This window comes from Cavia porcellus, unplaced genomic scaffold, assembly GCF_034190915.1.
Source record: "Cavia porcellus strain 051 isolate PalLab524CR breed Dunkin Hartley unplaced genomic scaffold, mCavPor4.1 scaffold_14, whole genome shotgun sequence".
Lineage (NCBI taxonomy): Eukaryota > Metazoa > Chordata > Mammalia > Rodentia > Caviidae > Cavia > Cavia porcellus.
Genome location: NW_026947497.1, coordinates 76,096,431 through 76,123,491, shown reverse-complemented (window position 1 = coordinate 76,123,491; position 27,061 = coordinate 76,096,431). Strand labels below are relative to the sequence as shown.

The window sequence follows — 27,061 nt, the reverse complement described above, 5'->3', positions numbered from 1 at the left end:
CCACAGAGAATAGCGCCCCAGAGCTAGAGAGGGCTGCAGTGGGTGTGAGAACGGAGAGAGCCGGTTAAGGTAGTGTGGTGGACGACGGTATTGCTAAAGAGCTGCTAAAGAGGACTTTGAGAATTTCCAACAAAAAGAAATGATGATGTCTGAGGGGAGCCATGTGTCAGTTGCCGTGATCTGATGGATGTTGATGCATACAGCCTTGGGAGGCTGAGGCAGGAAGAGTTTGAGGCCAGCGAGTTCTTATCTCCAAAAAGATTTTTTTACCCTGATCTGATCCTTGCACATTGTACACATATACTGAAATGTCATGTGGTATCCCATAAATATGTACAATTGGCAAGGGATTTAGCTCAGTGTCATAAGGGCAGGACCGGCAAGCACAAGGTTGTGAGTTCGATCCCTGGTACAAAAAGAAAAAAATGTGGGGCTGGGGATTTAGCTCAGCGGCATAAGCGCCTGCCTTGCAAGCAGGTGGTCGTGAGTTCGATCCCTGGTACCGATAAAAAATGAAAAAGACAAAAAAAAAAAAATGTACGATTGCTATGTACCAGTTAAAAAAAAATGTAAATTTTTTTTGATACTGGGGAATCAAACTCGTGACTTCACACTTGCCAGGGAGGAGATTGTGCCACTGAGTTACCTCCAGCCCCTAAAATAAAAATGTACTGTAACAATTAGCATTTGGGGGGCTGTGGATTTAGCTCAGCTGTATAAGCGCCTGCCTTGCAAGCACACAGTCGTGAGTTTGATCCCCCGTACCGATAAAAGAAAAAGAAAAAAACAAAAACAAAAAACAATTAGCATTTGGAATGGAAAAGTTAGTGTGCAGAAACGGTGTCTTTTTATCATTTACCTGGTTGTCTTATACTTTTTTTTTTACTACAATGAACATATATAATTGAAGATTTTCATTTGTTGTTAATTCATAAAACAAAATTCTGACATTTAAAAATATGTAAAGAACTGGGCTTGAGGGGGCTGGGGATTTAGCTCAGCGGCATAAGCGCCTGCCTTGCAAGCAGGCAGTCATGAGTTCGATCCCTGGTACCGATAACAAGGAAAAAGACAAAAAAAAAAAAAAAAAAAAAAAAAAGAACTGGGCTTGTGGCAAACGCCTGTGTGTAAATGCAGGAGGCTGAGGCAGCAGGATCTCTGCAAGTTGGAGGCTAGCTTGGGCTACACAGTGAGTCCCTGACTCCAAGAAAAAAAAAGTTGGGCTTGACCTGTGGCTAGTAATAGGATGCTTGTCTAGCATGCAAGAGGCCCTGGGTTCAGTCCCAGCACCTCACACCCCCAAAATCTTTATCTGTGTCTGTGTCTACCTTCCTATCAGGTCTGCATTTGTAACTAGGGATTTTGAGGAGACCAGCTCCTCAGGGAGAGATAATTCAAATAGAAAAAGGAAGCAAAACAAAGCAATACAGCTGAATTCATTCAGTTAATCGTCCCTCTCTCTTTTCCTCCCTCTGCCTTCTTCCTTTCCTCCATTTCTCTCTTGGGGACTGAACCCAAGGCCTTCACCCTGAGCTACCTTCTGAAACAAGCTCTTGCTAAGTCACTAAGGTGCCCAGGCTGGGCTTGGGCTTCGGATGCTCCTGCCTCGGCCTCCCAGAGGGCAGGGGTCACAGGTGTGTGCCACTGCACCTGACTTCAGTTAATAACCCGAAGAGGGAGGATGCATTTTCAGCTGGGAAAGCCAGGATGGAGATGTTCAGGAACTGCGAACTCGTGCTAGGGTGGGAATCAGCTTTAGAACACAGAGCCAAGTGAAGACAAGAGTGACAGAGCCTGAGATGGTCGGCACAGGCGCTGCTCTGGGGCTGACACCAGACGCCGTAGCACGGATGCCCACGGCAAGGGTGAGCGGGGCGGGAGAAGGGGTGGAGGAATGACCCGAGAGGGCCTCGTCGGCTGCGCTGATGAATGGAGCTGAGGCCCATAATAAACTGAGCCTGTGCACCTGCCTTCCGGTCTCAATCGTGATTATAATCTTTCCCATCAGCAGAAGGGTGGATGTATGTCATGTGCCCTGCGGACAGCAAAGTCTCCCTGGAGAACTGCAAGTCCTCTGGGGCCCAAGGATAGCTCTGATGACAGGCATGTCAAGATCTGCTCCTGGTGGGACAGTGGTCCCCCAGGCAAAGGGAGGCCCCCACAAAACCAGCATTTCAGCCAGGCATGGTGGCTTTTGCCTGGAATCTTGGCACTCAGGAGGCTGAGGCAGGAGGATCTCAGCAAGTTTAAGGCCAGCCTGAGCTACATAGTGAGTCCCTGTCTCAAAATGAGACTGAAAAACCCCCAGCGTCTCTCTGCCTTGGGAGCCATATGGAGGCTGATTTCAACAAGAAGTTCAGTTTGGGTTTCTTGGTCTCTCAAGATCCAGGCTTGAGCTGAGTGTGCCCAGGACTCAGGGTGCGGGGACAGGAGGATTGCCATAAGTTCAAGGTCAGCCTGAGCTACACAGTGAGTACAAGGTCAGTCTAAACTGCTAGCGAGACCTTGTCTCAGAAAACAGGACAAAAAACTCTAAGACCAACCTTGCTCCCCCACTAAAAAAGATCCCAGTAGTCACAGCCACCGTCTCAGGTGGTCCTGAGGCCAGGGAAGCTTCTCTCTCTGAGCCCCACCTCCCACAGGGACATCTGCCGGAGGCCTCCGGGATCTCACAGACATGGCCCAGGTGACCGTGTGTGGGCATCTGGATGAGGACTTCAAAGCTATGAAGTCGGCCAGGGCCTGGGCCGCACTGTTCAAGAAGACAGACACACAGGTAGCCAGAACCACACAACCGGCCGCCCACTGTGGCGCAGCGAGGAGCCGCCTCTGTGGACAGGAAGATCCAGGCTGGGAGCACACGGCTTGGGGGGCAGTGCATCTGCCCGCCAGCACCAGGCCCTGAGCCCCATCTCCAGCCCCCCTAAACAGACAAATAGTAAGTGTTGAGGATGTGAGGAATCGGAACTCTCTTGTGCTGTTGGTGTCTGTGTAAAATGGTACAACTGCTAGGAAATCACAAGTGGTTTCTCAAAAACCAGGATTACTGCACTGAGGGTTTAGCTCAGCGGCATAAGCGCCTGTCTGACAAGTGCAACATTGCAAGTTCAATCCCTGGTACCAAAACAAAACAAAAACCCCAGAATTACCTCTGGCTCTAGCAATTCTGCTTCTATCCTCTACAATACTCAACACAGAGACTCAGGCCTATTTGTTAAATAGCAGTGTTCAGAGGTGCCAGCAAGCTGGCTGTGCATGGATGGATGCATGGATGAACAGGCATGGTGGATTCCTCCAGTGGGAATATTACTCAGCCTTAAAAAGCAAGGGAGTTCTGACTTGTCTGAACCTGTCCTAACGTGCACGAACCTTGAGGGTATGATGCTAAGTGAGATAAGCCTGGCACAAAAGGCCAGCACTGTGTTCCATGAATCCTTGGGACAGAAAGCTGCAAGGGTCTGGGGGAGTAGGAGAGTTCTGGAGATGGTAGTGGGGACGGCTGCGTAAGATCCGCATCTCTGTGCTGGAGAACTCTCATTCACAAAGACAAGTTCTGTGATGTGCCCCTCACCACAGGAAACCCAAGGAGCCCTGCGTAAGGGGACACTGTGGCACAGACACCAGAACCATTGCTGCCTGGTGATCAGCGTGGTCACTGGGAGAGATGGGGACTGCAGTGGGAAGGTAGGAGGCTGGCTGTGTGTGTCTGTGTGCGGGCTCGGGACAGAGCGTAGTCTGGTTTAAGGGGCTCTACTGTCCTTTCAATAAAGACACCACCACCGTGTGAGTGGTGGGCAAAAAGCCACCTGTATGTGATGGTCATGTGTGCCCCAGCAGAACTGGGCACAGTCCGACTTCCTCCAGACCCTTCCTGCAGCAAAACAGAGGAGAGGACCCGCACAGCGGGACAGGCAGACGTACAGGTGGGCAGGAGGCTGAGCAGGGCAGCTCTGTGGGCAGAAGGGCTCTGGCTCTCAGAACCCAGCAAGACGGGGAGGGGACTTCACACCAAATCAGAGCTTGGGCAGCAGCGCAGGAAGAGCAGAGGGCAGAATTCTGCCTTCTCCAAGAGCAGCTCTGTCTGCTGGTGCTCCCTTATCAGCGCCGAGGGCCCTGGGGGCTGATGGGCCCCTGGGAAGGCAGGGGCACAGATAAGCTAATGGCACAGGGACTTTGTCCCAGGGGGCTTGGAGGCTGCAACAGGTGACCCAGCCACCCTTGGGCGGCTGCTGGCCTCTCTGTGTGGGCTAGGGAGATATGCCACCATCATGTGTTGGGGTCTGCTGGGCCAGCATTCAAAGGCCTGCTGGTCCTCCACGCTGAGCACCACCCTCTTCCCAGTCCTGCAGAAGCCGGTGGTTCTGAGCATCCTGGGGTGCCAGGAGTGAGGGGAGCAAGGGCCACAGTTGTCTTTGGGAGGTGCTGTGTGCCTCAGCTGTCTTCCCAGCAGGGGAGGTGCCGGCGGGGCTCTGGGAGCCAGCAGCTGGTGATGCTGAAAACTGGAGCTGCAGAGGGGACCCAGGGGGACCGCAGGGACAGAGAGGACAGTGACCTCTCCCCACCAGGTGGTCCAGCCGGCAGCAGGGAGGGCTTGGGGCAGCGCAGCTGGGCCACAGCTGTCTGTAGCTGCAGAACGGAGTGGGAAGTGAGCACATCTGGGCTGGGTCCAGGCTTTCTCTGGGTGCGCTCTCACCTGACACCGTCCCGGCACCTTGTCACTGTCTGCTTGGTGTTTGGGTTCTTGTAGGGGAGGCATCAGGGCAGTCACGAGCTGTAATGGGCTCAGTGGGAGCCCCGGGACCCACGGGTGGGAGCTCGAACCCCCACATCTTAGGAGGTGACCCTGCCCGCCTGGGCGGGGCTGCTGCAATATGAGCAGCTGAGAAGCTGTGTCCAGGCCCAGGCACCCAGGAAGATCCCCAGGTGGGGAGAAAGGCAGAGGTGGCAGTGCTGGCTCTGTGGGCCGGGGTCAATCCTCCTGTCCCTGGCTCTCGGATTTCCGCACCCAAGTCCTCAAGAAGGAACTGTTGTCTGTCCAGCTGTGCGGGGTGCAGGACTGTGTTACAGCAGCCTTGGCAAGCTACTGTAGGACCCTCGGAGAGAGCTCAGCCAAACGCCACCGGCCTGGCCTGGTGCCAACAGTCATCCATCTTCCTCCTCCTCCCTTTTGTGAGGTGGGGTGGGCAGGGTCTCACTATGTAGCTCAGGCTGGCTTCAAACCCACAGCAATCTTCCCGCCTCAGCCTCTTGAGAGCTGGGATCACAGGTGTGAGTCACCACACCCAGCTCATCCCCCTCCTTTCCTCCTCCTTTTTCTGGTAGTGGAGACTGAACCCAGGGCCTTTGCCCTTAGCTGTGTCCCTGGCCCTTTTCATGTTGAGACAGGGTCCGCTAAGTTGTTCCTGCTGGCCTAGAATTTGTGATCCTCCTGCCTCGGCCCCTGGAGTAAGGATTAGAGGTGTGAGCTACCACGCCCAATTTGGTACCCTTTCCCATAGTCTTGTAGTCACCAGGGAGGACCAAGCTCCTTAGAACTCATTCTAAAGTCCTGCGGACTCCTTGTTGTGTTGCAGGTGGTGAAGCCAGGTGCTGGGGTGCCTTGGCAGGCGGGTTGGGTTCCTGTCCTTGGAGATTCTCTCCCCGAAGAGGCTTCCAGGAGAGCCGGCGGCAGTGGAGGGTCCTGCCCTGCCCAAGGCCACTGAGGGCTGAAGTGGGTGCAGGCCGGGCTGCCTCCTCTGCAGGATGACAGCTGCATCCCCTGTCTCCTGTCCCTGGGGGATGAACTCAGCACAGTGCCAGGAGGGACCCTGGGAACCGACTGTCGGGTGGGACTTTGGCCTGGGGCCCACGGTTATGCAAAGCAGCTATGGAACTGGCCGAAGGGATGTACCAGAGCGTCCTGGTCACCAAGCCCTGTGTCCTGTTACACTTCGAGGAACTGGACTCTGTGTTCAAATCTGGAGCCGCGATGGGGAAGTCCCCATCTGCAGCAAGTCCTGGGAGTGGGTGGACTGACAGGGCCAGCTGATTCACTGAAAGTATAGACCAGCCTATGAGCCAGGACAGGGTCAGGTGGAGTAGAAGAGCCCATTATGAGAGGAGGATCTTGTGGGTCCCCGCCTGATCCGTCAGATCCCGGCCCGGGGCCCCAGGCCAGAGCTGACGATGCCGGCACCTGGAGCTTGGACATCGGTCAGTCTACTTGCACCAGGACGGCCTCATGCCCTTTCTCTTGTGCCCACAGCCTGCGGGAGGCCGGGCTCAGGACCACAGGCCATTGCTGTGTTGGAGAGGAAGGTGTCCCGGCCTGTGGGTAAGTCCACGGCCACAGAGACCCTAGAGGGGCGTGGGGATGAAAAGGAAACAAGAGACACAAAGAACGGAGACAAGATGAAGTCCAATCAAGTTTCGTTTATTCAAGGAATGAGTATTAAATATATAGGGTATTGAGGAGGGAGTTGGGTTCTGCAACATCAGCAGGTAACTTAGCAACAGTGGCAAGACTGAGGGTCATAGGTTAAATCAAATTTTCAAATTTCCTGCACGTGGGCTCATAAGCATAATCCCTGAATAGGCCAAACAAGCTAGGTAGGCAAGATGCTGCTTAACTACCAAACTTAACTCCTAGAGGGAGTTAAGGTGGTGCGGCCTGCAGATATAAGGTGGCAGCCAATTACAGGGCTTCCCACAGGAAGGGGCTGTAGGGACAGATATGTGGTCTTCAGGGCCACGGGACCAGGTGGGCACCGGACCCCAGTCAGCTCATGAGGCAGGGGCTCTCGGAGGAAGTAGAAGCCCTGAAGTCACAGTCCTCAAAGGTCACGAGGCTGCTGGCAGGGCCACATCTGGGACAGAGGAGCTCCGAGCCTGGGCGCCCCGCATAGCCTGCTGACCCAGGAACCAGGAGGAGGCCCGGCACTGCACCCAGGCTGTGCTTTAGTTTTGGTTGGTTTCCTTGTTTATTTATCCATTCCACAATTAAAAATGGCTAATGATTTAAAGTGCTTTAAAATTCTAAGTAGACACTTTAAAGAAACAAAACTAAAGTTTGAAGAAACTAAAAATTATTCCTAAATCCCACCAACTGGAAAGAGTTACTTTCCAGTGACTAACAGTTTGGTGAACAGATTTCCAGACAGCTCCAAGTGTGAGTGTGTGTGTGAGTGTGTGAATGTGTGTGTGAGAGAGAGAGTGGTTTTATGGTAATGGGACCACAGGCTGTTTTATAACCTGCTCTTTTTACTCAACAATATGTCGTGGACTTTTTCCACCTCTAAATATAGCTCTGGTGCTGTAATGATTGTAGACTGTCCACTGAGATGAAGGTATAGACCAGCTTTTATATCTGCCTCTCAGTATTGAGGGGTATTCAGATGGTTCCAGTCTTTTGTCACTCTAAAAGCTCAGCCTGGCATTAGGGTGCAACCCTGTAATTCTAGGGCTCAGCAGGCTGAGGCAGGAGGACTTCCCAGCAAAGGCTCACTGTCTGTCCCCAAAAGTTCAGAGTGGGAAGCTCCCGAGACTTCAACAGCGCCAAGTAATGCAAAGAGGAGGTCTTAGCTTTTGCCATCGGGATCCCTAAGGCTACCTGGCTGCATGATGATGGGGCGGATGGCTTGTGTGCCCTGGCAAGCAAGACCCAGCTGTAACAAAGGGCTGCAGGGACCAGTACAGGGCCTCCCCAGGTAGGAGGCTTGGGAGAGTGAAGGAGGGCCCTGAGTCCATCTCTGGCCAGGGTGAGGCCTGGAGCTCCGTGCGCGCCCTCCCCCACTCCAGCCACTCAGCTGCCAAAGCTGTGGTGTGGGCAGCTGATTTTGGAGTCACGAGGCGGGGGTAGCACAAAGCGGGCACCTGAAGGCTGGGGCGGGAGCAGAGGCAGCTGAGCAAAGCCAGCGATGCTGAGTGCTGCGAGGGTCAGGGAAGCAGCTCAGTGAAGAGCTGGGGCCCACCCCGCTGGACGGTGCTGATGTGGGTGGCGCAGGCCCTGGGGCACCCGAGAAAAAGGAATCTGCAGCTGAGAGCTTCCTCTGGTGCACAGGGCTGTTCATCTTTATTTCAGAAACAAACACCGTCCTTCATTAGCACAGACAGCAGCGGCATCACCTAACAATCGGTATGACCCTCAGCACAGCCTTCCTTAACAGGAGTCCATATCCATCAGACGGGACCCTAGGAGGCCCAGCGCTCTCCCTGGGGGTGGGTGAGGGCTGCCCTTGCCGGGTGACTGTGACCGAACTCTCAGGGCCTGGTGGTGGTGGGTGGAATACTGCTGGGGGCCCCCTCGAGAGCGCCCACAGGTAGGGGCGAGCCACCTGGGACTTGGTCCGTCATCCGTGTCCCTGAGGCTCCCCACGGACTGGGATGTAAATAGCTGCAGGCCCACGCAGTTCCCAGCCCGCTGACGCTGGCGCTGAGGAGGCCTCAAGCTCCTGCTGCTTATTTGTTTTTTTCAGGGGTGCAAAATTCAGAATAAGAGCTGGCAGTTCCAGAAAACTTTTTCTGGCTCCTCAGAGAACCATGGTGAAATGGACAGAGAGAGGCCCTGCTGCAGCTATCCCCAGGCTGGGGTGGGGAGACCCTTCCTCAGAACACAGGAGGTGTGGGGGGCTGGGGAAAGAGGCAGCCCTCACCCCAGCACCTGGTCTCCTTCCAGGGGGCCTCAGGGTGAGGCCTGGGTCATTGCCTCCTGCTCTTGTCAGTTGAAGACTTCGGGGTGACAGTGTCCAGGAGTAGGCTGAGGCGGTGGGGTGCGTGGGGTGAGAGTGGTGGTGGGAGATAATCTGCAGCTGAACCCAGGCGGGGAACTATGCCCCAGAGAGCAGGGGTGCAGCTCAGTTCCCCTGAGGCCTGTGCCTCCCACATTCAGGTTAGGCAGGAGGCGCAGTCCCCACCCTGGCTTAGAACCCTCTTCCTTGGCGGCAGCTCCTTCCTCCACAGGCCCCTGCGGGGCTGCATCCTCACAGGGCGCCTCTGGCCAGATGCTGCCATTGGGCTGAGGGTGTCACTATGCCCCTCTGGGACGTGGCTGCCACCTCGCTTGTAGACACTTTCCCTGACACGGTGTGCTCAGGAGGGAGGTGGGACCTGGGGCCCTGAGGACAGCGAGCCAGCGGATATGGGGCCTGCAGCTGGTGGTGCTCGAACCTTCTGGGTGCTGCACAGCAGAGGGGCCCGTGGGAGGCCCCCCCACTGTCTCCCCAGCAACCAGCCTGGGAGGCTGCCGGTGGGCGGCTGCAGGTTTGGGCACTGAGCCAGCTGGGCGGCGTGACTGGGCCGTGGGCCAGAGCTGGGGGCTCAGGTGGGGGACATGGCTTTAGCCTTCATCTTGATGGATGCAGGGCTGTGAGAGGTCCCTGAAGTCCTCTGCATCGTGGATCCTCTGGGCTATTCCCGGTCTCATCTGCAGTCCCAGGAGGTGACTGGCCGGGGCTGCTCTCAGAGGGCGTTCAGGAGGATGAGGCCAGCAGCGAGGGGCGGCAGGAGCAGCCAGGAAACCCCGGGGACAGTGACTGGTGGGAGGAGAACACTGCTTGGGGCAGGGCTGCCTGGGTCCCCGCTGCTGCCCACACTCTACCCTGCTACCCTGACCCTCCCCCTGCATGGCCAGTGTCCCTGTGGGAACTATCACAGCCTTCCTGGACACTGCATCTTGATTATCTGTGCAACAGAGGCCTCTGCTCTGCATTCCCGAGGCCAACTGCTTCCTTCAGCTCCCTCGGGGTTTTGGGGTGAAGCACTCTGAAAGGTGCTGGCGGATGTGCCGAGGGCCCTCCTTGAGGCTGTCACACTGCCTGCCAGCAGCCTGCATCCTACCTGAGCCCGAGCACGGTGGTGTCAGGATCCCCTCCATGGCTCTCATGTAGTCAGGCCCCAGCCATGCGATGTACGTGGTCTTCTCCACCACAGGCACCAGCTGGACCGTAACGTCCCGGAAAAGCAGGTCTTGGCCACGGTATTTGTAGGAGTCAAACATCTGGAACCCGTTCTTATTGTTGTCGTCTCCAAACAGCTCCTGGAAGCACCACAAGTCACCCGCTTTTCATGGGGCCTTAGAGGTGATCAGGAGACCCAAAGCCAAGTGACCACAGGGCATCGAGCCTGATTGGTCAGGCTTAACAACTGTGGGCCTCTATCATCCAAGGGGTGTGCAGAGTGATGTCCAGGGACACCGCCCTGAGAGAGTCATTCCAGAACACGACACAAAACCCAGTCACAGTGCAGGATGGAAATGTGTAATTTATAGGCAGACAGACGCAGCAAGGAGAGGGAGCTTTGAGGCTGAGTGCTTCGCTGGGCCAGCTCCGCATTTCTCAGCCCTTCCTAGGGAGGCCCTGCTGTTCCCTGCTGGGAATCTTTGGAAGACCTAAAGAGAGATGAGCCGCGCTGGGCACCGCTGTAAATGGAGGGCATCTGGAGACAATGCATAAGTGCGGGTCAGCCACCAGGTCCTCGCTGAGTGGAGAACCGAGAGCCGCTGGTCTTTTTGGAGGGGCTCACACGCTACTCTTCTTGAAGAGCTCATAGAATTATTAGCCTTCTCCCCAGAGAAAGGCGCATCCACACGGGGTCCTCCCACGTTGTTTCAGAGGACCTAGGGTCCACAGGCCCAGAGGACAGAAAGGCTGGGAGAGAAGGACTCTGTGGGGAGGATGATTTCAGACTTTAGGGCCAGGCCCAGATAGCCAGGGCCTCTGCAGACCTGCAGTGCTGGTGGGAGGAGTCTGCCGGAGCGCATGGAAACCAGGGGCTCCTCAGACACCCTGGGTTTGGATTCTTGCTGTGATCGGATATGCAGCCAGCAAGGCATGGTGGACCGGGTGCAGACAGGTGTGGGCCAGCGGTGGAGACTGACACACAGGAACTGCCCGTGTGTGGACAGCATTTCACATGGCCTCCCGAGGCCAGAGGAGGTCAATAGGGCAGTGGATGCAGACAGAAAAGGGTTTTCCCAGCTAGCAAGACCAGGGGACCGGGAAAGGAGACTGAGGGGAGCGAAGCCAGGCAGGCATGGGCACCTGGGGCCACAGAAGGGATGTGAACTCTGGGAGGAGAGGGCTGCGGTCAGTGCTGCCCAGGGGTCAGGAACATGAGGACTGAGAAACAGCCATGGTTTGGCTTCATGAGTCGCTGTGACCTTGACAAGGGCTTGACGGGAGAGCTGACCACAAGGAGAGGGCAACAGGGCACAGACTACTAGGCTTCGGAGGGACCTCCCACAGGGAGTGGGATTATGGTGCCAAGAGGACATGTGACCGAGAGTTGGTTTGTTTTCATAGCCGTGGAAAGAGCTGCACATCTGCCTGCTGGTGGGAGCAGGTGCTGAGCAGGGAACAGTGATGCAGGAGACGGTGGCTCAGACCCGGAGAGAGGACCGGGCGGGTGGGAAGCATGGAATCTCCCTGTGTGGACCTCAGTTTCCTTGGAGGCTGCTTCCGGCCCACCACTGAGGGTTGGCTCACCACTGCCGCCCCTGCCTCAGTGACACCGGCTCACCTGGGCCTTGTCCAGGAGTCCATACACAGTGAAGGTGTTGGTGTCTGGCCGCACCATGACGGCGCGGGCTGGGATCTTGGCCAGGCTGCAGGCTTGGAACTGGTGCACCTCCGCACGCGCCCCATTGAGGCACAGCAGCTGGTAGTCTTGCTGCCTGAGCTTGGCTGCCCAGGGCTCCGAAGTGTAGCCTGGGGACAGGGTGGGGTGGGGAGGATGTGGACGGGTTCTCCAGAACCTTGGCTGGGAAGACCCAGTGCTCTGTTCTGTTGTCAGAGCCACCCCAAGTAGGCAAAAAAGAATGAGAGCTTAGATTAATGGGGAGTAGGGAGCGGGGAGCACTAGGGCTTTGCAGCCATTGTAGTAATGCTGGCCCCATTTTACAGATGTGGTAACTGAGGCTCCTAATCCTTTCCAGGCAAGGAATCTTGCCTGTGTGTTATTCCCTCAGGCCTGGGCATGGGAGGTGGTGATTGACTGCACTCCTACACACTGAGCTTCCCAAACCGGAAAGGGGGTGCCAACATCTGTAGGTACAAGGGGCATCCCAAGGGCCCCTGCTTGCCAAGAATCTCACTGTGCAGGTCTAGGATGGGTGCAGGAGTCTGTACTTTAGGCTGGCAGCCCAGCAATGCTGAAGCAGGTGGCTGGTTCCCAGGTTTCCTGAGCAACACCACCCTGGGGATTCACATTGTTTCTATACCTTGGTGCATTTACTCAGCATCCGCCCCTGGTTTCCAGAAGGCGTGCCAGGTGGGCTCTGAGCAGAGCTAAAGATAAAGGGGGCTGAGTGCCAGGAGCGGGGGCCTCAGTGAAGAAGTCTCCCAAGATCTGAGTTCTGAAAGATCGATTCTTCCCGTGGCATGTCCTGCTTGCCTCTGACCAGTGCCAACACCCTTCCTGGCCACAGCTGTGCCCTCTGAGGGTAAAGCTCTGGGGAGAGAGGTGCTGGACTGAGTGGAGGCCACTGAGGCCCCAGCATGTGGATTTCAAACCCTACTGAGGTGCTGGGGGAGCAGATCCAGCTGGGAGCAGCCAGCACCGAGACCCTGCAGCCGATGGGAGCTCAGGACTCCATCTGGGGTGTTGGGGTGACTCTAGGGAAAAGCCCGCCTGTGACCTATGTCTGGGGTGAGCCTCACCTTTGTTCTGAGTCCCCCAAACTCAGTTCTCCCCGCTGCTGCTTGGGCTCCCAACCCCAGCAGCACCTGAGGCCTAGATTCTGTTAGGGGCCCCAAGATCAGTCTGTGCTCTGGCCCCAGCCCCTCAGGTACCGTTCGTGTTGTCAAAGATGGTCGTGTGCTTCACGAAGGCAACATCCCCTGCCTTTTCTGTCAAGCACCTGCCACCAGAGAGAGGGCCGGCAGGTGTTGGAGGAGGTCCCGCCTGCGGCCACCCCCGGTCCCTCCACCTCTGCCTGCCGCTGCGAACCTGAAGGCCCCGCTGTCACCGAAGTACCTCTCCTGGCTGTTGGCCACACACTTGTTCCAGCCCTTTGCATCTCCTGCGCAGACTGCGCACAGCGAGGATGGGAATCCCCTGGCCTCGCTCCCGGGCACACAGCTGCCATTGAAGAACTCGCTCACCCCTGGCAGAGGGGACAGGTTGTGAGCAGGGACAGCCAGCGGGGAGGGACGCCTGCCAGCCTCTGCCGGCACTCCCTGGAACTCCCTGAGTGATGGGGAACTCACTGCCTCCTGAGTTACACGTTTTCTATTGGAGAGACTCGGTGGGTTGCTGAGGAGAGCCGGGTCGCGTCCCATAGGAACGGTACCTTTGATCACGTTGCAGTCCCGGGGCCGGATGGAGCCCCTGTGGATGAGGGCGCCCAGGGGCACGGTCCAGCCGGCAAGGCTGTTCACACCGGGGTGGCAGGAGCGCTTGCCACGCAGCTCGTTCAGGCTGAAGGCGGAGGAGCTGTCCCGATTCACCAGGGCCACCGCATAGTGCGAGTCGCTGCTGTTCTCTGAGGGCACGGGACATCAGGCAGGGGCCGTCCCTCCAGTCTGTCGCCCCTGCTTCTCTGCCCCGAGGCCTAACCTGAGGCCCAGGCTGCTCAGGGCAAGGCCAGCAGGTACCCTGGGCCCAAGAAGTGGCCTGCACGGCTTCGCTGTCACCCTCAATCCTTGTTCCACCAACAGCCCTGCCCTGGGCTTCTCATCCCCTGACAGCCTGGGGCATTTCCCGGGGAGGGGTCTGCAGATGAGAAAATAGAATGGGGGCCTCCTGGGGTCTTCTAGCTGGTCCTGACTAGAAGGAGTTAAAAATAAACTAGAGAGATTCCCCTGGGAAAACGTCAAAGGCAGGGGTACAGAAGGAGGGAAAACCCACATAAAGAAAGCACCCGGGGGACTGGAGGTTTAGCTCAGCGGCATAAGCACCTGCCTTGCAAGCAGGCAGTCGTGAGTTCGATCCCCGGTACCGATAAAAAGGAAAAAAGACCAAAAAAAAAAAAAAAAAAAAAAGAAAGCACCCGGATGGCCTTGGGACTTGCCCCAGGAGGCCAGAAAGAGAGCTGACAGACAGGACGCAGAGAGAAAGTCAAGTGCCTAGGGGATGAACTGCCCCGCCTCCAATACAACAGAAAAAAGGCCAGCGGGGGCCGAGTGACTGCAGCAGGTCACGCTGACACCTCTGCACTGACGGGTACACACGTTACCCGTGCACACACAGCCGCTCCTCCCCAAGTCTAGTAAGTCACCCCCTTGCCAAGTAGCTGCCCCCAGAGACAAGGCCTCGGGAGGTCAAGGGCAAGTAGACAGAGAGGAGCTGCCGGAAGACGCCGCGTTAGACAGAGGCGCCGGGAGCCAGTGCAGGGATGGCGGGTGTGTGTGTGTGTGTGTGTGTGTGTGTGTGTGTGTGCGCGCGCGCGCGCCTCACCCCCTAGAAAAGCAGGTGGAGCCACGGCCCGGCTCCTCCATCCTGCCCGAGCCCACACTGCTCTGTCTTACTGGGTAGGCACCTGCCCTCCCCTGTCCTCCCTTCCTTTGCCTCTTTGCAAATCCTCTCTCCTTTTTGTTAGGCTTCGTCCTTCTAATATTTTACTGGGGCTGAGTTTACCATCCTGGTGGGTTGTTAGACAGCAGAGCAGGGGTGCTTGTCCCTCACATGTGACAGCTTTGGTTCCCTGACCAGGAGCCAGATGTGACAGTGGCCTTAGTTGCAAAATGGCTTTTATACATATTTATTAACAGGGAACCAAAAGGATGAACAAACTTTCAGTAAAGGGTTTGTTAACATTTAGGCTTTGCAGGCCACAGACAGTCTTGGCCATTTGTTTTGTTTATTTATCTTTGGTAGTGGGAATGAAAGAGAGTCTTCACATTGAGCTGTATTCCCAGCCCTTTCTTAATTTTTTATTTTGAAACAGGTTCTCTCTGAGTCACAAGGTTTTCCGTTGGCCTCAAATTGAGGATCCTCCTGCCTCAGTGTCCCAGAATATTGAGATTGTTCTTTTTAGAGATATCCATTACATAGATGGAAAAACTGAGGCTTGAAGCATAGGAGTTTTTCTGATGACAAAAGGCAACTTGCCCAGGTGCACAGGCACTGGGAGGGGTGGAGCGCCTGCACATGGCAGAGAGGGCAAGTTTCCCTGATGTGGCACTTACCAGGATAGGATTCCCCGGCCGCTGGGACCAACCCAAACATCTTCCCTGCCCTGTAAATGTCTTCACCCCTCAGGGTCACAGCATCCATGTGTCCAGCCTGAGGGAAGAGGGAGGGGCCAGGGGCCAGGATGCTTCGGGATGCTGGGGTCAGATGGCAGTGGCAGGCATTGGCCCTGGGAGATGGCACCTGTCCTGCCCATCTGTCCCTTCCTCCACTGTGGAGAGGTCCAGCCTGGAGGGCCGCAGGTCACTGACAGGGGGGCTCTGACCCCGCTCTGGGCCCAGCACGGCACCAGGCCTGCCTCCCGCAGCCCGCCCGCAGAGCCTAAGCTGCTGTTGGGCCGAGGGCCGCATGGCGGGGTGCAGTGCGTGCTGGCCGGGTGCGTGTGCAGGGGGGTCACGGCCCAGGTCTCACAAGACGGACACTTCCGCTGGCCATTGGGGTGGCACTGGCGATCCCCGCTTCTGAGGCAGAGGGTTGCAAGTCATGGTCCAGTCTTTAGGGAGACAGTGTCTTAAAATATAAAAAGGGTGGCCCCGGAGTCCTCAGGTCACCTCACCTAACTCGTCCCTTCTGACACCTCTGGACAGGTGGCCCAGGGCCCTGCAAAGGTAACTGGTAACCTGGAAAAGCTGATGCCCCAGGAGGTGCCCATGCCGGGGCCCTAGGGCAGGAGACTTAGGGGAGCAGACAGAGGCATGGAGTCCTGAGCCCGAGGGTGCATCTCTGGGTTCCTCTCCCCACTCCAGTCCTCCTCCCTCCTTCTGGGATGGACACAGAGCGGGGACTGCAGCCATGACCCTGCCTGGCAAAGGTCCATTTCTGGGTTATGGGGCAGCTTGGAAATAGACACCAGACATTGTCCCAGAGGCCTTGAGAGCTCCCGAGGGGCCCTGGGCAGCTGCCAGGGGTCAGGAACTAAAGAGCCCTCAGCCCCGGGCCCCTCTCTCATGGGGTCAGGCTGCAGTGTCAACCTAATTGGCCTGCAGACTCCACTGGGGCCTGGACGTGTCAGGAGGGTCGCAGAGGCATGGGCTTGGGTCAGTGTCTGCTCCCCGCCTCTTCTTCTCTGGCACCCCCTTTGGCCTGCTTCTTGGCTACCATGAGTTAAGTGGCTTTGTCCCGCCAGGCCCTTCTGCCTCGTTATTCCTGCCGTGGAGCCAGGGGACCATGGACTGTATCCCCTTAAAATAGAGCCAAACTCAGCCTCTGAAGGAAGAGAGCCCACCCCTGCTGCGTACATGGGGAAACTCAGGCTCAGAAGGGCCTACTGGGGCCACATGTTTGCTTCTGACCTGCAGTGCCCCCCATCTGGGCTCATGGCAGGAGATGCTACCACCCTGCACTGCCCGTCCTCTGGCCACACCGGCACACCTGAATCTGCTCCATGCACTGCAGTGGGGAGTGGGCCCACACACACTGGATCTCCGGCCTGAGCTTCTGCTGGCTGAGGGCCAGCGCCATGTCACCACACTTGCGGAACTCAGGCGTGGACAGCACACACCAGCGCAGGAAGTCGGGTAGCTCTGCTTGGGCATTTGGTTCAGAAAGGGTTAGGGGCTGTGCAAGGCATCAGTGTTGCTATCTCAGTGTCCACTACCCATGGCCTTGGCTAGGGGGATTTATGGGGCTAGGGGACTGGACACAGTAAGCCCGTGTTTTTGGAGGGAGTTTGAGACAAGAGTCTCGCTGTGTAGCCCAGGGTGGCCTAAAACTCACAGCAATCCTCCTGCCTCAGCCTCCTGGGCGCTAGGATTATAGGCTTGGACTTCTAAACCTGGCACGGGCAGAGACGTTGCCTCCCCAAGTGCCCAGGGTGAAGTGGAAGTGACAGGTTCCAAGGGAGGCCCTGAGGCATCCCCCCAGGTCACCTCGGCAGAAAGCCCTGGCTGGGCAGGAGCAGGGCCAGGGACTTACTGTTGGGGTCACAGAACAGGCCGTTCATAGCACGCAGATAGTCTTGGCCCAGCCACGCCTCATAGGTCTGCGTGCTGACGGGCACCAGCTCCAAGGTGGTGTCCTTGAACAGCAGGTCCTTTTGGCCGTAGCTCTCCGAGCTGAACATCTGGAAGGTGCTTCCCTCCCGGTTGAACAGCAGCTGCATGGCAGGGTGGCAAAGGCGGCTGGTGTGGGTGCAGTCACCAGAGCCGCTTCCCACCTGTCCTGGCCAGGTGAGGCCACTCTGCCCCTCTCCTCCCGCGCCTTCCCTAGAGGGGCTCCTTGAAGTCCACCTGCTCCTCACATTCTGCCCTATGGGCACAGGACATGTGGCCCAGTCCGGTGGCCCAGGCCAGGCAGGTCCTGGTGACAGACAATGCCAGGCAGGGGCGGGACGCCAGCGATTGTGGGTGGATGGCGGTCACAGCCGTGGCCAGCACCATGAGTTCATGGAGTGCCTGGAAATGTGCTGTACGTGCCCTCTGCTCTGTGTGCTCCTGTGCTCTGGTTTAGGTCCTCAGGGGCTTAGAATGGCAAGGAGCCTGAGGTGGGGAGGGGGTCCTGGGGGCCCAGGCCTGCCTGCCAGCTCACAGGGTCCCCACACAGTCTCTGGGCCTGGTCTTTGCCCCAGCTCCCGCCCTCCAAGGAGCAGGCGCCCATCTCACCTGGCCCTCGCCAAGCAGTTGCAAGATGAGTTTCCCATCCATGTCAGCCCGGACCATCACGGCGCGTGCGGGGACCTGGGCCAGGTGGCATCTCCGCCACTCAGTGACGCTGGCGCGGCTGCCATCCCTGCACAGCAGCTCAAAGTCCTGTGATAGCAGAGCCTTGCCCCAAGAGGGCTGGGTTTTCCCTAGAGGGCCAGAGAGGGAGGCGAGGTGAGAGCTCAGCACCACAAGACCAGGTGGCTATGCACACCAGGCCGATTTCTATTTTTGTTTGTTTCAGTTTGTTTTTTGGAGATGAGGTCTCACTACATAGCCTGGCCTGGCCTCAAACTCACGGCGATCCTCCTGCCTCAGCCTCCTGAGTGGTGGGATGACAGGTGTGTGCTGCCACAACTGGCTTCTATTTTATTTTTTATTTCTTTCTCTAACTACTTCTAATGTTGGGAAGTACCTAGTTGAAGGGCAATTTTGCATCCCACTTCCTCCCATGTACATTTCTGACATACTTGCCCACAGCATGAGAAACTTTCCATAAAACGCATTTGTTTCCTACAGAAAAGCAAGATTATTTCAGAAGTGTGAATATTACCACCAAATCGGAATATTAGGAAGATTAACATTAAGGGCTGGAGCTAAAACACGGATGGCCCTACAGAACAATACTTCTAGGACTTTGGAATTGAATAGGAGAAGGACTTCGGCTAGGAGAGAGAATGTGTGAGGTCATGATGTCTTTTTACTCCAAAGCTATTTTTAAAAATTCCCCCCAAACAGCAGAGATAAAGTTCATATTTTTGTTTTCATAACACTGGGAATGGACTCTGGGGCTTTATGCTGAGCTTCACCCCAGCCCTGAACCTGTATGCACGTATGTATTTTCTGACAGGGTCTCGCTAAGTCATTAAGTTGCGCAGGCTGGCCTTGAATTTGTGACCCTCCTGCCTCAGCCTCCCGGAGAGCTAGGGTAACAGTCGTGTACAGCACACAAGGCCAGGCAGGTCACTTCTAATGGCTGCACAATGGCTTACAGGACACTTAACAACCGCTCAGCACAGTTCACTCCTTCATGCCTCAACTCTTCTCTCTTTTTAAACTGTTGCAAAAGCCTTCATAGATCTTTGTCCCTCACCCCCATACGACAAACACGTAGGTCCCTTTGGTCTTGCCATTTGTCACTCTTGGGTCTCATCAGTGAGGAACAAAGCCCTGCGGCTTCACTACTTTGGATACTTAGCTCAGTCTCATTCTCTTGCTTTAGTAAATTTTTGGCATAAATATATTCCATTAAAAAATTACTTCCCAGTGAGATGTGGTGGCACAGGCCTGCGATCTCAGCACAGGGAAAGCTGAGGCAGGAGGATGATCATGAGTTTAAGGTCAGCCTTCGATACACAGTGAGTTCAAGTTTGGTCTGGACTACACAGTGAGATCCTATTTTAAAAAACCAGAATAAAAAAATTACTTCTCCAGGCCTCCTTAGATTACCACCAAACTTTAAAACAGTTGACCCAAGCACAATACCTATTTTTTACCTATTTCTAACTCTCCTGTGCTCGACCCTTGGGGCTTCTTGGGGCTGCGACCGGGAAGCCTGCTTTTTTGGACTGGACTTTCCTGGGGGCAGTGCCATGCGCCTCACCCTTCTTGGAGGCGGCTGGGTTTCCCATCTCAAATCTGGTTCATTTCTGCCTCCTCGAAGTTCTGACTACACAGCAGACTTTCTGATTTGAAATGCAAAGAGAATGATCTAAAAAATAATGACCATGATCAGACATCTGTACAGGTGGAAGCCTGACAGGCAGCAGGAGGGGGTGCCTGGAAAGGGTGGGAGGGGGTTGGCGTGAAGGGTGCTCTTTGTGCTGTCATGGATGTGCTGCTGATTATACAGCCCCATTCTGCACAAAACTCAGCACCATACTGCAAGAAGAGTAAATTTTTACTGAGCATCAGTTATGTCTCAATTTTAAAAAGAAAAGGAAAGAAAAAAAGAAAAATTCCAAAGCAATCAGAGAAAAAAATAAAGAAAGAAAGAAAGAAAAGAAAAGATGTGAACTTCAGGCAAATTCAAGTTAAAGAACATTCTATAAAATAACAGGACTGATTCTTCAAAAATGTCAGCCACAAAATAATGCAGTGCAAGAAGCTGTTGGGACCAAGGGGGCTAAAGTCTAACATCTCTAACTTCCAAATGCCCTGTGAGATCGTGGACTGGGTCAGGCTCCTACGGGAAAAAAATGCCACAAAGGACGGAACTGTGCCAATTAACGACCTGGAACATCAACTGCAGACCGGACCACAGTACTCGGGCGACGGTGCATTCCATGCCTGTGGTTCCCGGGGCGAGGCGTAACTGCTGTCGCTTTGGGAACACACACACTGAGGTATTCTGGGGGTGCAGGGCCAGAGAACAGCCCCGCTCAGGAAGAGAGCTGCCTCAAGTGTGACAGAGACTGACAGCTGGAACTGGGGGAGAGGACAGATGGGAAAGTGGCAAAGAGAGGTTGCACGAGTGACCATAACCTTAGAAGAAAGTCGGTGTCTCTTTCTTTGGAGTTTCTTTAAAGTTGTTCCTAGGTAGCTTATTATTTTTTTTAATCACATATACATGAGTTTTCTATGGGGGAGGGAATAGATGGAAATTCTTTGAATGTTCTTGTTTGTGTTTTTTGAGACAGGGTCTCACTACATACATAGTTCATGCTAGTCTGGAACTCACTATGAGCCTAGGCTGGCCTTGAACTCATGATGATCGTCCTGCCTCAGCCTCCTGGATGCTGGGATTACAGGTGTGCATTTGCACACCTGGCTGCAAACCTTTCTTTTTAAAGCAGACTCTGATCTTCAAGTGGAAATGGACAAACCAAGCTATGCAATCTAAGCCACGCCCAGCCACTCACTGGCCCTGGGGCTCCACAGCACTGGGAGACACACACACACACACACACACACACACACACACACACACACATATACACGTGCGAGCGCGCCCACAATGAGCTGGGTGCTCAGAGATGGGAATTCAGGGTACTCCGAGCACTCAGATGGTGCTGAACCCCGGCATCTGCCACTCACCATCTGTGTTCTCCAGCACCGTGCTGTGCCTCACGAAGGCCACATCGCCTGCCCCTTCCACCAGGCACCTGTGGGGAAGACACCATGAGCCTTGGGGCTGGATGCCCTCCAGCCTCCTGCTCTCCCGGGCTTCCTCCCGGGGGAAGATCTGGCCTGGGATGCAGGGGTGGTCTCCAGGCACCCAGTCCCCAGTTCTGCAGCCTCAGTGCCAGCTCCCCATGGCTTTGCCAAGTTAGGGACACTTTGGTAGCTGGTCCTGCACGATCAGCACAGACCAGGCCTGGGAAGGACAGGACCTCACAGGCTCTGCTGTCACCCATAGCCAGGACACCCAGGGTATTTTGAAGGTGATTCCATTCTGATGCAAGGATTGCATCAAAAGGCCCATGTCCAACCCAAAAATTCACGACCATGAGGGGGACCACGACCTGCATATCCTCTGTGTCACTGTGTGGTGTGGCTGACAGCTCCCGCCCTCCTGGGCAAAGGGGCTGCTGGGGACCCCACAGCCAAAAGAGAAAAAGGGACTGAATGGGGCTGGGGGTGAACAGATGACAGAAGGGCCTGGGGATGGATAGGGAAGGTGGGGGACACTATTTCCTTTCTCTGTGCCCAGAGTTCCCTGCCGAGGACAGGGTGGCAGGAGGGACTTGAGGCTTCAGTGCGCATTTCTTCCTTTGTGGACATGGGGACGTGGACCGTGAGCTCTCAGCGCTCTTTAGGTCAGCAGAGGGCTTGTCCTAAGTGCCACGGAAGTGTCCGCTGCCCCGCTGCTGCGACACCAGAGCGGGGACCTGGGAGTGGCCAAAGCACTGCTTTCTTCTCTGGTCATTGTCCTCCTTTAACTACACCACTCAGCTGGTGCCCTCCACAGAACTGCACAAAAGCACTTTGACGCTGTGAAGCCCCACCGCCCCCGCCACCCGGGCCTCTGAGCCGCTGCGCCCCTACCGGAAGGCCCCGCTGTAGCCGTAGTATCTCTCCAAGGGGCTGTGGTCACACACCCACTTCCCAGAGCTATCACCCCTGCAGGCGCGGCAAAGGGACAGTGAGTGATTGGTTTCTCCTGCACCAGGGACGCAGCTGCCCCCGAAAAACTCGCTGACAGCTGCGGGAAAGAGACACAGAGAGCGATCGCTTGGCATCACTTTCTCCAGACCCCCCGAGTCAGTGGGAGCCCGGGCTTGGCAGTGACCTGTCTGGGTTTTTTTTTTTGTTGTTGTTGTTGTTGTTGCTGTTGTTTGTTTTTTGAGACAGAGTCTCACTATGTACTCCAGACTGACCTCAGATTCTCAGGGATCCTCCTGCCTCTGCCTCCTGAGTATTGGGATTACAGGCATGCATCACCCTGACTAGCTGGGCACTTCTGAGAATCTGGTCACATGAGCAGTGATGGGGAACCAAATCAGGTGATTCTCAAACTGGGCCCTTGAGAATGGCAAAGAGTCACTGGGCAGGTCAGCTGCTGCTTAGGAACTGCTCAGGGAGCCTCATGTGGTGGCGCACATGTGGGAGGCTGAGGCTGGAGGATCGCTGTGAGTTTAAAACCAGCCTGAGTTATACAATGAGACCTTGTCTCAAAAACAAAACAAAACAAGAAAAAGAAGAGTTGCTCAGGGAAGGCATTGTGGAGTCCTAAGCAATTGTGTGGCACAACCGAAGGTCGCCTGGGTGTGGGGCTCATCCTGGGGCTCATTTCCAAGCCAGCGCTGTTACTGAGCAGAGGGCACTGAAAAGGAGCCCTGGTGTGTGTGAGGTCACCCCCGTGGCCTGCACGGTTCCCCGGGGTCCTGGGTATACCCGTTTCACTCACATTTGTCCTGGGATGAGGGGGACACCCTGCTGCCACTGCCCTGAGCTGGCCCAGCCCTGCTTGCTCCTCGTCTACCTGGAATGCCCCCCCGCCCTTCTCTCTGGTCCCAGGACAGCTCTTTTGCAAATGTGATTCCAGACTGAGGCCACCTGGATGTGACACAGCCTCTTGGGGCTCCTGTTTGTCTACACCATCAGGCTTGCTGGCTGTGTGCGAACTTCCTGGATGCAAGTTGGCAACTTGTTTGGGCCTCTGTGGATCTCTGAAGGCCAAGAGCTGAGGACACGCTCAGGACACTGCACCAGGTCTCTGCCAGGGGAAATCACTCTTGCATGGGGCCTTGTACCTGGCTCTGTCACATGGGACATGGTGACAAGGAGCACAAGCCATGCTTTTAGAGGCTCGAGGAGTGGAGGAAGTGCTGCCTCCAGGGGAGTCAGAGAGACCTCTGGAGTGGGACACGGCTGCATCTTAGTGGGTGCAGGAGGAAGCAAGGCTGCGGGAGACGTGCCTCACCCCCGCCAGGTGAAGGGACAGCAGAGGCAGAGGAAAGAAGGTGGTCCTGCGCCAGCCTGAGGTCCTCACCCGTGAGCACATCGCAGCCCATCACTGAGAGCCGGCCTGTCTCCACCAGGAAGCCCACCGGTACGTTCCAGCCCGCCGTCTGCTGGAGGCCCGTGTGGCAGGACTTCACGCCTTTCAGGGTGTTGATGGTCACAGAGAAGTTCTTCCGGACCACAGCCACAGCATAATAGGCAGTCCCCACCTCTAGGAGGGGAGGGAGGTAAGGCAGCCCGACTCTGGGGGCAACGGCGGGCCCAGGGCAGTGCTGTTCTCATGCACTTGGCGCTGGCCCCCATCAACCTACGTGGATTGGTCCTCTGGGGCCGCTGCTGGCTCAGCCCCCCTTTCTTTCTAGTTCTGTAGTTTTGGGTGCTTATTCATTCATGAGCTGACTTCTGCTCTCTGAGGCAGAAACAGGGTCTTTTGCTTACTCTGTGCTCAGCAGTGAGACTGAAACAGATAAAGAGGAAGAACTATACTCTGGGCGCATGAGACAGGGCTGTCGACCGCCTTGTGAGATTAAAGGCTGCCTGGCTAGCAAGAGCTGGACTGCGTCCCATGCCATGGGACAATTGCTAATTCACCTGGTGGCCAGTGATGGCTTCTCCAAGGCAGCCCTGTGTGCCACATCTGCTCTGCTGGCTCTGCAGCCCTGGGTACCACCTGTCTCTCACTCTGCATTCGGTGGTCTCTGACAGAGGGGTGGGCATGGACACCACACCAGGGGTGGGCAGCGTGCAGTTAGGGGGATGCTAGGTTCCCTGGAAGGCAGGAGCTTGCTCCCCGGCTCTCTTGCCCTGCAGTTTCAGAGACCTAGGGGGACCTCTGAGGGCCCTCGGGCCTGGACTCCAGGACAGGGCTTTGGGTGTACCCTGCTCCCTGCAGCCACCTCTCACCACCATCGTACAGCTCGCCCGCCACAGGCTTCAGGCCGTGCTCCTTCCCCGCCTCATAGATGGCTTCTCCATCCAGAGTGACAGCGTCAGCCTTCTGGGCCTGGAAGACATGCGCTGTCAGCCCAGCCTGAGGCCCCAGTTCCTGCATCAGGGAAGTCGGTGACACCACCAGAGAGCGCAGGGCCTTCCCTTGCCCTGGGGTCTACATCATGTGTCACCTGGCCTAGGCCTCAAGGGCCAGGACTCTTCCCCATTAGCAGGCCAAGAACTCACCTGGATGCAAATTTTGCTATTTTTTTTTTTTTTTAATTGGTACCGGGGATCGAACTCACGACCGCCTGCTTGTAAGGCAGGTGCTTATGCCGCTGAGCTAAATCCCCAGCCCCTGCTGCTATTTTTTTAAAAAGATTACTTTTACTGGACTCAGATGTGCGGAGTAAAAAGACAATCAGTTAGCACAGAATGGGGTTTCCGATTTCCCTTGCCTCCGAGGACTGCTACCGGGTTTTTCTTGGGTTTCCCTCTAGGAAAGTCTGCACAGACCAAATTCCGAAGTGTCCGCTTTAAAGTTTCTCTTTTTATTTATTTTAAAGACAAATGGTAGCGCCTTGCTCGTGTGTCCTGGAGCCCAGGGGTGGAATCACAGCTGTGCACAGTTGGTTTCTGTCCTGGCCGGGGGTCAGGTTAGGTCCTGGGCACCTTGGGGCCCTGCTGTCAGGAGGACTTGGGTCTCATAGTGCCGGCCCTGTCACCTGTTCTTTGCTGTCCCGCCCGACCTCGGAGACGGGCAGAACCAGGGATACACCTGCGCCCCCACCTGCGCTCAGCAGCCCTGGAGCCTCCCGCTGGTGGCTCCTGCACAGTGAATTACTGCCTCCTGCAAACCGTCCCTAGCTGTCGTTGAGTGGGGCGCTACTCCTCACCCAGAACCCTCTGGGCTGGGCGGGGGGCGGGCAGCTGGGGAAGGGAGAGGCCTCACCGAGATGAGCTGCATGCAGTGGCCGGCTGAGGTGCCCTGGACACAGGCGATGAAGGGCTGGATGCCCGCTTCCCGGAAGGCCTTGCTCATGTCCTGGCACTTCAGCTGCTCCGCATCGGAGATGGTGCACCACCGCACCTCCGTCACCTGCTCCCCACTGTGTGCTGGGGACCACAGGGACAGTGAGGCCCAGCTGGCAGCTGCAGAGAGGGTGACTCTGGCAGCACTGTGTGACCCCATTGGCCTGCACAGCCTGCCCCAAGGCAGGTGCCAAGACTGGGCAAAGCTGTGCCTCCTCCCAGAGACGTAGCCATTGGGTGCTAGCTCAGAACCTGTCCACCACTAGCCATCACAGAGGAGCAGAGGGGCTCCTAGCATCACCCACAGGTTTCCCCTGCCTGGGGTGGACCCTGGAGGGAGTATGGAGCCCTTGGCTGGAGAGCTCCTGCCCCTCTGCAGAGCAACAAAAACAGGGCCTGGGATCCTCCTTTGCAGTGGTCCGGGACCTCCTCACGAGCTGGGACATGGGATGGAGGTAGCCCAGTGCCTGTGATGGATCTGTTGTAGGACCTCTTGCCTCAGTGGGCACAGGGCCAGGTTCCCAGGGCACATAGGGGAGGATGGTGGGGTCAAGTTCCTGTCCCTGAAGTAGGTGACTAGCAGGTGACCTCTCTGTGTATGTTTTTGAGAACGAGCGTGAGAAGCCACACCTTCAGGGCTGGGTGTGCGCTTGGGTACTGAGCCCCTGGCGTCCCCAAGAGCCAGTCGCCTCCCATGCACCTTCCACACTCTTCCCCCGCGGAGGCTGAGGAGCATTGCTTTTCCCAAGGCCCAGTAGTGGCTCCTTCTTGTCCTTTGGGGCCTTTGCCCTCACCGACCCTTGGGACATCTATGGGTGCTGCCCCACAGCCTTGTGCTCTGACCGCCTGTGTCCCCTGCCTCCATCTTTGGGACGAGTCTCAGGCCAGGGAATAGACCTGCTCTGGGTTTCCAGCCTTCAGGAGCAGCTCCATCCGGGATCCCCAACATCTCAAAGCGCTCCCCACCCCGCCGCCACTACCAGCGCCCCTGCTCCAAGGCCCGGCTCAGACGGCCTCCTCCAGGAAGCCCTCCAGACGTCGGGGTCAGGGTCACCCCCCCGCCGTCCTCATACCTGCCGGCTCAGGACCCCCCACCTCCGCCAGCCTCACCGGCGCACAGGCACAGCAGCAGCCACGGAGCTGCGCGGGCGCCCCGCATAGCGAATGCAGAAGGCGGGGTTGCAGGCGTCGCGGGGGTCGGCCCGGTCCCGGCGAGCCCGCGGCAGGAATAACTCCGGTCCGCACCTGACCGCGGCTACTTATGCCCGGGCGTTCCGCCCCCGCCGCCCCTCCCCCAGCCCACTCTGCAGCGCCCCCTGCTGGACTCCAGCCCGGGGTCCTCGCGCAGGTCCTTCGGCCACGCCGCCGGCCTCTGCTGCACTGAGCAGCGGACTGGGAGCCTGGGAGTCGGTCTGGCGGAGCTGCACCTCTTGCTTTGACTTGGAAAAGGACCCGCGTAAGGAGGATTCCGAGAGCGAGGGCCCCTGTGGGCCGAGTCTGCGCCAGGTTGTGCCTGGGAAGGAAGCCCTCCGTCTCCCACTCATCGCATGGGGCCATCAGCACCGGGAAGACAGGCCTGGCTGCAGGAGGCCTGAGCTCTGCGCTGTGCCATCCCTGTCTCACTGTGAAATCCTGAGCAAGCTGCCTTCCTCCCTGGGCTTCGGTTTCCCCTTATGTGAAAGGCAGGTGATGACGCTGCCAGGCATCTGCCTTCCCCTCCCGTTCACCCCAGCTGGGTCCATTGGCAAGAGGAGGCATCTGTTTCTAATCTGCCCAAAGATGCATAAAACAAGTGTGGTCAACATACACAGTGAATGTTTAAATTTTAAAAATGTATTATGGTAAAACACCGATTGGTATTGACCCCCTTTGCAATGCACCCCTGACTTCTTGTAACTTTCTGAAGCAGTTCTGGAATTCATTTTTCCTGGTCTTTATGATTAAAAAAT

At 56.4% G+C, this 27,061-nt stretch overlaps 1 protein-coding gene across 6 annotated transcripts; it reads right to left on the bottom strand.

The window, feature by feature from the left end:
• Positions 1–6,396: 6,396 nt before the first annotated feature.
• Positions 6,397–26,948, bottom strand: Meltf (melanotransferrin). 6 transcript variants are annotated; one of them, XM_063224313.1, is made up of 14 exons: positions 25,033–26,948; positions 24,054–24,153; positions 23,179–23,361; positions 21,732–21,888; positions 20,781–20,848; positions 17,706–17,893; positions 17,020–17,200; positions 16,477–16,628; positions 15,102–15,198; positions 12,922–13,456; positions 12,765–12,832; positions 11,494–11,756; positions 9,814–10,012; positions 6,397–9,509 (listed from the first exon to the last, which is right to left on the bottom strand). In XM_063224313.1, exons 1-14 carry the CDS (start codon positions 25,270–25,272, stop codon positions 9,436–9,438), a joined length of 2,505 nt encoding a protein of 834 aa, XP_063080383.1. In that variant the 5' UTR covers positions 25,273–26,948; the 3' UTR covers positions 6,397–9,435. The 6 variants fall into 6 exon arrangements, with proteins under 6 accessions (XP_063080383.1, XP_063080384.1, XP_063080382.1 ...); XM_063224314.1 differs by lacking the exon at positions 6,397–9,509 and having other exon boundaries at positions 9,523–10,012; positions 12,922–13,078; positions 13,265–13,456; XM_063224312.1 differs by lacking the exon at positions 6,397–9,509 and having other exon boundaries at positions 9,523–10,012; positions 25,033–25,196; positions 26,223–26,948.
• Between the last annotated feature and the right edge of the window lie 113 nt (positions 26,949–27,061).